General features: G+C 31.6%; 2 protein-coding genes across 2 annotated transcripts; both read left to right on the plus strand.

Annotated features, from left to right (window-relative positions):
* The first annotated feature begins 1,259 nt into the window (after positions 1 to 1,259).
* Positions 1,260 to 3,487, plus strand: LOC111206770 (cysteine-rich receptor-like protein kinase 44). The gene is made up of 5 exons (XM_022704102.2): positions 1,260 to 1,626; positions 1,706 to 1,916; positions 2,062 to 2,299; positions 2,401 to 2,551; positions 3,000 to 3,487. Exons 1-5 carry the CDS (start codon positions 1,426 to 1,428, stop codon positions 3,390 to 3,392), a joined length of 1,194 nt encoding a protein of 397 aa, XP_022559823.1. The 5' UTR covers positions 1,260 to 1,425; the 3' UTR covers positions 3,393 to 3,487.
* Positions 3,488 to 6,948: 3,461 nt separating this feature from the next.
* Positions 6,949 to 8,536, plus strand: LOC106409312 (transcription factor BEE 3-like). The gene is made up of 6 exons (XM_013849966.3): positions 6,949 to 7,410; positions 7,504 to 7,620; positions 7,735 to 7,800; positions 7,898 to 7,966; positions 8,060 to 8,137; positions 8,262 to 8,536. Exons 1-6 carry the CDS (start codon positions 7,036 to 7,038, stop codon positions 8,343 to 8,345), a joined length of 789 nt encoding a protein of 262 aa, XP_013705420.1. The 5' UTR covers positions 6,949 to 7,035; the 3' UTR covers positions 8,346 to 8,536.
* The last annotated feature ends 1,089 nt before the right edge of the window (positions 8,537 to 9,625 follow it).

Raw genomic sequence — 9,625 nt, forward strand, 5'->3', positions numbered from 1 at the left:
TTTTAACTTTATTATTTTAATTGCTTGAATATATTTTATAAGAGACCGCCGATGAGGTGACCACAAGCCAAGAGGAAAATTCTTACGAGAAAGATGTTTGCGTTTTTCCTTTCTGAGACTGGTATCTTCCAATCCCTGTTCTAAAAATCGGCCGCCTGGCGGCCGCCCAGGCGCTACGCGTCACTATTCCGCCCCGATTTATGTCAAATCGGTTTAAAAAATCGGATATCCAATTTTTTTCCGTCTAGACCGCCTAAATGACCGCCTAGCCGCCTAATCTATTTTTTATTTTTATTTTTATTTTATTTTTATTTTTTTTTATTTTATTTTTAATAATATTTTTATTTTTTATTTGATCTAAAATTTTATAAATATCATTTATATTCATAATTTTGATGAAAAATACACTATATTAAGTTTATATATTCTATCTGTGTGTTTTATATAATCTTAAACATGAAAATGTATTAATGTTACATACAATTAAAGATTAACATGTTTTATAACACAGTAAACCATCTAAAAATTCTGCCCCGCATAATTTCCGATTAATCCCCGAGTTTCTCTTTAGGCGCTAGGCCCAACCCGACCGCCCGACTAGCGCCTAGCACGTTCAAGAACAGAGCTTCCAATCAATGAGGTCCCTTGCATTGACTTGACTTTTGGATTACTTGTTAGCTTTGACCACTTGACTTTGCCTTTACATTCAGCTGTTAGAATTCAAATAATCTTTTCATATGAGTAGACTCTTTCGTTGCCTAATTGCTAAGTAGGCGTTATTAGTTGTTGTATTTTAATGGATTTGAAAATTTGAACTAAATCTAGTGTTATTGGTTCTATAATTTTCAAATCTGTATTAAAATCATGTGTTATTGATTTAATGATTCATAAGTTCTGTATCAAATCAAGTGTTATTCAATCGTACGAATTTACTAATATATTTGATTTTATAATGGATTTGAATTGATTTGTTTGGATTTTTTAGTTAAAAATACAAAGACTCAAATCCGAGGAAAAACTTCCAGATTTACATATTTTACTTGGATTTATAAATACTATATGGATTTCTAAATCAATCAAAATATATAAACCAATAACACCTAATTTCCTTTTTTTCATACATTTTTTTCTCTTAAGCTGTTTATAATCAACACTTTAAATAGCAGAGTTTTCTTTTGGTCAAAAGCAAAAATGCTTTCAACAAATATGAAAACGGAAACTTAATATAACGCGTATTTAGTAGTTATGTGTCCCATACTGAGTAAACGATATTGACCCGGCCAACGACTTGTTTACGCTGGCATTAATACGACTTTGTACCAGTCACTCCTCTATACACCAAACAACTTGGTTTTGAGATAATATCTAATCCAACCAAGCCACACACAACCTCCCTGATCATCTTCACTACACGAACCAACAGAGATGGTTCGCCGTCTTTGCGGTGGCTTCATGGCGTTACTGAAGATGTGTGGTGGTCATAACGCTTCTGAGGGAGATTTATCAGCCGAAGACGGTGGTGAAGACCGTGGCATCTTCTATGATCTCCAAGAGCTTGAAATAGCGACTGACTCGTTCTCCGAGAAGAACCGACTCGGACATGGAGGGTTTGGTCCTGTCTACAAGGTAACTTATAAGACAATTATGTTTTTGTCTCTTCTTTAGAAGTTATGTTTCTTTGATACGAAGACATTGTAATGAATAGGGATTGATGCCAAGTGGTGAAGAAATAGCTGTGAAGAAGCTGTCGTTGAATTCGAGACAAGGGTCGAGAGAATTCATGAACGAGGTTAAGCTCTTACTTAGGATTCAACATAAGAACTTGGTTTCGTTGCTTGGTTGTTGCTTCCACGGTCCAGAAAAGATGCTGGTTTACGAGTATCTCCCTAACCGGAGTCTTGACTATTTTCTCTTTGGTACATCTCTTAATTTTCAATATTCTTCTTATGAAATGTCCGGACAAACCAATATCAAGCCGTACTAAATCATTGGTTCTGTTCTGTTTGATTCATTCAGTTCAATCCGGTTTGGTTTAATCTTTAATTTCTCTGTAATTATCAGATAAAACCAATCCCGGTTTACTTGCCTGGTCCAACCGATGGCAAATAATTATAGGCGTGGCAAGAGGACTGTTATATCTACATGAAGAAGCTCCGGTTAGAATAATCCACAGAGATATAAAAGCCAGCAACATTCTTCTAGACAATGACTTGAACCCGAAAATCTCTGATTTTGGTTTAGCCCGGTTATTCCCAGGAGATGGCACTCATACTAATACCTTTAGAATCTCGGGTACCTAGTGAGTACACCACAATCTCTAATACCTGAAACAAATGTGAATGTTGTTGTATGTATGCATCATTATTCATTAAGCGAGCTAATGTGAGTGGTCATGTGCAGTGGTTACATGGCTCCTGAATATGCCTTGCACGGCCTATTATCGGTTAGATCAGATGTTTTCAGCTTTGGAGTATTGGTCTTGGAGATAGCCAGTGGAAGAAAGAACCACAATCCTCGTCTTGGACCAGAAATGGCCGATCTCTTGAGCTATGTAAGTTCTAATCATACCATGAACCGCCATACAGAACCGGTTCTAAACATAGCTAAGTGAAATATTAGTTTTGGACTCCAAAAGTTTTTGAGTTATATAAATATAGGTTCTCAAATAATTAAAAGAAAACATTTTACTCAAATCTTTATTAAATGATTAGTAAATGACCCCAAAATCTCAGTGTCGGTTCTGGTTTATGGTTTTGCACAACCTAGACAAGTTAATGAAGTTTGTCATAAATTTAGGTTCGTTATGGTTTTGCACAACATAGACAAGTTAATGAAGTTTGACATAAAAGTTAGGTTCTAATCTCATTATACAATACTAGTGGAATTAGGAACCAATCCTAATAACAATATGTTATGTCCATTTGGTTGCTAATCAGAACCGTGAACTACTTAAACGGTCATTACTTCAAACCGGAGTTTATATATGTATGATTATACAGACGTGGAAGATGTACCAAGAAGGAAAAATTCTAGAATTGGTGGATCAATCTCTAGCAGGAGCATACAACCGCGACGAAGCAGCCACATGTTTCATTATAGGGTTACTCTGTTGCCAGCAAATCACATCAAACAGACCGGATATGAACACGGTTCATCAAATGTTGTCGAGCGATTCATTCGATATGCCTAAACCGGGTCGTCCTGGACTCCAAGGTCGTAGAGGAGGCGGCAATGCAAGTACCGGTACTGGTTCAAAAAGTTTTGGATTAACGGGGAGCGAACCAAGCAGCTTTAAAAGTAGAAGTGGAGGACGAGCGTCTGGACCGAATAGCGTCGTTGAGGAGCACTCGAGGACGTCCATTTCCATGTCTTCCTTTGCCGAAGGCAGATGAATCTTAATTTTTTTTTAAGAATCTTTAATTTTGTAAATGCCCCCTTGTTTACGTGCGGTGTATATATTTACATAAGAGGGTAATTATATATTATATGGAGAAAAAGACAAAAATATCATTAAATCAAGTTTTTGTTCCCAAACTAGCATTCAAGTTCAAAAGTCACAAAAATATCATTTAATGTTTTATCAAAAGTCACAAACTTAGGGTTTAGGGTTTAGAGTTTAGGGTTTAGAGTTTAGAGTTTAGGGTTTAGGGTTTAGGATTTAAGGTTTAGGGTTTAGGGTTTAGGGTTTAGGGTTTAGGGTTTAGGGTTTAGGATTTAGAGTTTATGGTTTAGGGTTTAGAGTTTAGGGTTTAGGGTTTAGAGTTGAGAAATGAGTTTTTGGGATAAGATTTCAAATTTTGAAAAATTAAAAAATTAAAATTTTCAAAAGATAAAATGCTATTTTTGTCATTTTGGTTTTTGAGTGCTATTTTCGTGATATAAACTTAGAAATGTATTATTTTGGAGATTTGTCCTATTATATATTATATGTTTATGGATCCTATAGCGTTTTCATTAAAACAATACTATTAGTTTAATTTGCATTATGGAGTCGTGTATTAATAGTGGAGCTGTTTTAGACTAGCTAAGTAATAAATTTCTGTAAGTACCAGTGATTGCAACTTACCAAAGAGGAACAGTTCGGCACTAACCTACTGAACGTCGTATGACTTTTATCATACTGTTTTGAGATGTTTGATACTGGCCTTTCCAATATGGTAAAACCGAACCGTACCAAACCGAACTGAACCGAAATAAACCATATGGTGTAATTTTGGTATATACCATATAAACTGAATAGATATGATTTTATAAAACCGTAGAATTTGGATATGGTTTGGTTTATGACCGATTAAACCGAATAAAACCGACCAAAAGTAGAAACATGTAAATATGTACATATTTTATAACGTCACATAAAAATCTATCTGTTATAAATAACATTCTTTTGTTAATAATTATTACCATATTTTTTTTAGTTATTTCAGGTAACCAATAGTATTTGGTTATTTCAAATTTGATACGTTTTAGAAAAAGAAATAAAATATTGTTAAGTTACATTATGTTTTTAAAATAAAAAGGTAAAAGAAAATAAATAAAAAATAGTAGTAACTACAAAAAAATATTTTTTAAAAAAATATATCTTAAACCCTAAACCCTTGGGTAAACCCTAAACCCTTGGATAAATCGTAAACTCCAAATAAAAAATAGTAAACACTAAAACACTAAACCTTAAACCTTAAATTATAAACCATAAACTCTTGAGTGTTTTAGCGTTTTTGATTTAGAGTTTAGGATTTATCCTAGGGTTTAGGGTTTATGATTTAGGGTTTAAGATTTAGGATTTAGGGTTTATGATTTATGATTTACGATTTAGTGTTTTGCTGACGATGTTAAAAATATTTTTTAACAAAATATTTATTTGTAGTTACTACTATTTTTTATTTATTTTCTTTTAGCTTTTTTATTTTAAAAACATAATATAATTAGACTATATTTCATTTTTTTTAAAGATATCAAATATGAAATAACACAATCCTATTGGTTGGTGAATCTAGAGGTTCACCCTAAGAGATGAACCCAATAATAAGTCTTTTTTTTATAGTAATAAAGAATCCTAATTTGAAAAACATTTAAAATATAATTAAATAACAATTCATCGCAAGTGAGACTTTTTATTTTCTTAGTCTTCTTCTTTTAATTATTTTGCTTTCCTTTAGCATTGATTAAATTGGAGTGAATGTTATAAATTTGATGGATAATAACTAGAAAAAATTCTTCGCAGCTTTTTTTTTATTTATATACGAACAGAGTTTCACTCGAAGAAGCATGACTTTGATGAACACTAAATATAGAAGAGTGGAAAAACTTTTCTTTCATACTTCTCTTTTGTTTTTTATTTTTATTTTCAAAATTTTGAGCTTTAATTTTAATTCTAGATTTGATTATTTCATCTGAAGGTATAAGCTTTTTTTTTTTTTGTTCTTTTATTTGAAAATATAACATTTTTTAATAAATGGTTGCGATGACAATATGATTCTAAAATTTATATAATATAATCTCAAACTAAATAATTATGTTTTGGTATAAAACCGAATAAACTAAAAATCGATTGTATAAAAACCGACCCGAACCGAAGTAAATATGGATTTAGAATGGTAGTTATATTTTACTAACCGAAATACCGGAAAAAAAACACCGAACCGATATCCGGATTGAACACCCCTATTTGATAGTAAGTAAAGTTTCACAAACAATTCTAGTAACCTATTATTTAAATATTCTAAATCAATTTATTTATCCTATAAAAATTAATTTTTTTCATCAAAAACCTGTAACAAGTATAATTTCTTTCATCTAAAACCAAAACTTATCAAGTCTTGTAGATGTGGTTTACCTTTTATTGGTTTCTAATATTGGGTTTGTCATATGTATGTGTGTATATAGATGGCCCTAATAAAATTTATAAAACACACTAGCTTCTAATTCTGATGATCTTATATATATAGTTTAATTTGTAGTTGGACTGCCATTGCTAATTTACAAAACCGAACAGAAATAGAGTCGGATATTTATGATTCTCTCCTCAAGCCCATCGTTATGCATAAAGTATTAGTATATATTTTATGTAGAACTTATTGTGGTAGTATGCATCTTGCATTTGGTTTTTGTTTTCTTCGATATTATGTTGGGTTATTCTTTGTTGAAGTTGATTGTTGCTTATGTGCCATCAGTTGCGTCTAAATTAAATAATACTTTTACTTTTGTTTAGTCGAACCCTTTTAGGAATTAGGATACTTGTCAATCAAAATACATTGAAGATCTTATAAAAGTAGGGTTCGTTGGCGCCATTGGTCATAGTTACCTTTAATTCTTTGTTTTTTTTTTGGAAAGGACTCATTCTATTAATCTGGTACGTAAGTTAAAAAAGATTCAAGGGGTTAAACAAGGTTTGGCAAAACATGCATTCAAAACAATGACTGCTTTTTCCCTCACGTTATTGACTTTGCTATGTCAGTTTGTAGCTACACTAGCAAATAGCATTGCTCAAAATCAAAACTAGCTACAAGATAGGAACCTAACTCCAAAGTAAGAATCCTGAAGAAAAACTTGTTCAATCAGCCGTTAGAAGAACTAATTAACATACGTAGCTAAACAGAAGACTTTGGAACCTGGATACATTGACTAAACACAATAACATAACTGCAGTTCAGTATCCATTACCAATTGAACTAAAAATATTTTGAGGTCTTAAGTTCTTCCCCCTTGAGAAGTTGCTTAAACAGAGCTCATAGGTCCCAGTACCAAACACTGGCCCACTTTCTCTATTTGGATATATCCCCTGATAAATTTAAAGGACCCACTCCATTACAAAACATCCCCATAACTCACTTTCATTGGCCTTCCCTTTATTTTCTACTATTGTCTTTTTATCTTATTTTTTACATCCACTATTATAAGTCCAATTTGTTTATTATTTTAATTTTAAGAAAAAAAAAACAGCGTCTATATATAAACAGAGTTACTCGAATGAAACAAGCAACTCCCCATTTTGAAAAAAAATAATATATCTTTAAAACATTGGAAACTCAAGTTATGGCGAATCTCTCTTCTGATCTTCAGACATACACCGTGGATGATCCCATAACTCAACTTGCAGAACTCAACAACACTCTTCATCAGTTCCAAACGATGTTTGCTCCTCCTTTCTCTTCTTCTCTGGATTCTCTCTTCTTTCATCATCATCAACATCAACCGTTACCAGATCATTTTCCCGGAAAATCTCCCGAGAATAACTTTCATCAAGGGGTTTTCATCCCTTCTAATATTCACAACAAAAATGACGACTCGTCTCTCGATTCCAAGAAGAGAAAAACACTAATGGCGTCCATGTCTACGTCGGAGAACAGTGTCTCTGATCAAACCTCTTCTGCTCAAGTTTCCATTAATGGAAATGTTCTGACCAAAAATGTATTTAACTAACCTCAAAACCCTAATTTCACATATCAACTATACTATCAATTTCCTTTGTTCTAACCTTTTTTGTTCTTATTAAAATCTCAGAATTCCTCAAGGAGAGGGAAAAGGCTGAAGAATATAGAAGATAAGAAAGAGAGGGAAGTTGTTCATGTTAGAGCCAAAAGAGGTCAAGCCACTGATAGCCACAGCTTAGCAGAGCGGGTATAAATTAATTACTATATCAAATGTATATTGATTAATCCGATACTGTTAACCGTAAATTGTATATAAGTGAAAATTATTAGTTAAGAGACTTTCATATTTATTGAACTTCAGGTTAGACGAGGGAAAATAAACGAGAGATTGAAATGCTTGCAAGATATAGTCCCCGGATGTTACAAGGTGGTTATAAGAAATTTAAACCAAACTATTTAAACTTGTTTAGACTATAACAATTTCTTGGCTTAACTATTTACTGATTATATGTTTGGTGATACAGGCAATGGGAATGGCCACGATGCTGGATGAGATAATTAATTACGTCCAGTCGTTACAGAACCAAGTCGAGGTATGAAGATTATGACAGTTTTTGTAATTATCTTAACTCCCTTCGTTTAACTACCTACTAATGCGTGTTCTTTTTTTCTTAATGTGGAATCAGTTTTTATCTATGAAGCTTACAGCAGCGAGTTCTTACTATGACTTTAACTCAGAGGCTGATGCTGTTGATTCCATGCAGGTACAGAATCTCGAGTTTTAATTAATTCGTCTAGTGAGTAACTTCTTAATGTTTTATAGTATGTGGTTATTGTTAAACTATAGGGTTTAACTAAATTTTAATATTAAATAATTAATATTTGCAGAAGGCAAAGGCACGTGAGGCAGTAGAGATGGGGCAAGGGAGGGATGGGAATACTGTCTTCCATTCATCATCATGGACCCTTTGACTTTTGTTTTTTTTCTCTCGCTTTTTGTTGTCTTTCAAAGTTATCCTCTTTTGGATAAAAAAATACTTAAAAGATTGATTTCAATAATTTGGATCCAAATGATGATATGTATACTGTGTAATGTCGACATTTTAAATTTATTGCATAGAGAAGAGACTGCAATCAATTAGATTGGACAGTGACACATGTTCTATGGGGATCTTATTAAGTTTTTAACAGTACAAGTTTTCGGCATTAAATTGGTATTTTACTAATATATCTGAGTGTTCCATATTTTGTAACTTGAACACTAACTTATAATACAAGTTTAAATTTAGTTGTCATGTTATATATGGCTTTTAAAATATACATATCTGAAAAAAATTAAACCTTTAAAATGTTACATTGTGGTTTAAAGTACAAAAAAATTAATATATTAAAAGGATTGTAACTGCCATAAAACTTAATCAGATCCAACCACTATTGTTTTGCAGTATGATTGGTCTATAAAAAAGTATTTTGAAAATAGTACATACCTCAGCAATCACACTTTTAGAGAATGGGCATGGGTTATCACTTATGAGTCAGTCATGAGGAACGTTGTTTATTTCGATATTGTTAGTTAATAATAAGATCAGACATATCTAAGTAGGGTTAGTTTAATATATACAATATTACATATTAACTGTTACTTTTTGAGTTGATTAAGTTAGTATAACATGAACGATGAATTATTTTTGAATTGTTATGTAGTATAAGAGTATGCCCAAGCTATACTTGTTTTTTTTAAACGCAACTTTTTCATTAAGTTCAACTTGCTTGATTACAAATAATAGAGGGAATTGTCCATCCTCATCAAATATAAAGGTTTTTTCACTCCAACACATACTTTAAAACTTCAAAGTTTAATACTTCAACTTTAAAAGTTTAAGTTTCATACTTATTACATCTAAATCCTTGTAATTATACATCACACAAACAATTTTAATAATTTTACTTTTATCACTTTAGTCCATAGAGTTTATATCTCATAAATATAAAATTTATTTTTCACAATAAAACTATACATACACTTAAAAAAAATATATATTAGTATACGGAAATAGATTACATAGTTTTAACATCAATTTTACACATTACATTAATCAGATTTAATACAAATGATATCTTATAATTTATGTCTCATTTGTTTTTATATTCTTTTATTATTCATATAATATTTTATATTTTAATGTAGCATTTTATTAATTAATTTTATAGTTGTTTTAAAGTTTAAAAAGTAAGACTAATTATGATTATAT

This window comes from Brassica napus, chromosome C6 (assembly GCF_020379485.1).
Source record: "Brassica napus cultivar Da-Ae chromosome C6, Da-Ae, whole genome shotgun sequence".
NCBI classification, from domain to species: Eukaryota; Viridiplantae; Streptophyta; class Magnoliopsida; order Brassicales; family Brassicaceae; genus Brassica; species Brassica napus.

What these genes read in the sequence shown, in the direction of transcription:
- LOC106409312 (XM_013849966.3), top strand. Translation starts at nt 7,036, where the DNA reads ATGGCGAATCTCTCTTCTGATCTTCAGACATACACCGTGGATGATCCC. An exon ending in GAAATGTTCTGACCAAAAAT is followed by an intron (nt 7,411 to 7,503) that starts GTATTTAACTAA and finishes TTAAAATCTCAG; the next exon opens with AATTCCTCAAGGAGAGGGAA. An exon ending in TAGTCCCCGGATGTTACAAG is followed by an intron (nt 7,801 to 7,897) that starts GTGGTTATAAGA and finishes TTGGTGATACAG; the next exon opens with GCAATGGGAATGGCCACGAT.
- LOC111206770 (XM_022704102.2), top strand. Translation starts at nt 1,426, where the DNA reads ATGGTTCGCCGTCTTTGCGGTGGCTTCATGGCGTTACTGAAGATGTGT. An exon ending in GGTTTGGTCCTGTCTACAAG is followed by an intron (nt 1,627 to 1,705) that starts GTAACTTATAAG and finishes TGTAATGAATAG; the next exon opens with GGATTGATGCCAAGTGGTGA. An exon ending in TGGCCGATCTCTTGAGCTAT is followed by an intron (nt 2,552 to 2,999) that starts GTAAGTTCTAAT and finishes ATGATTATACAG; the next exon opens with ACGTGGAAGATGTACCAAGA.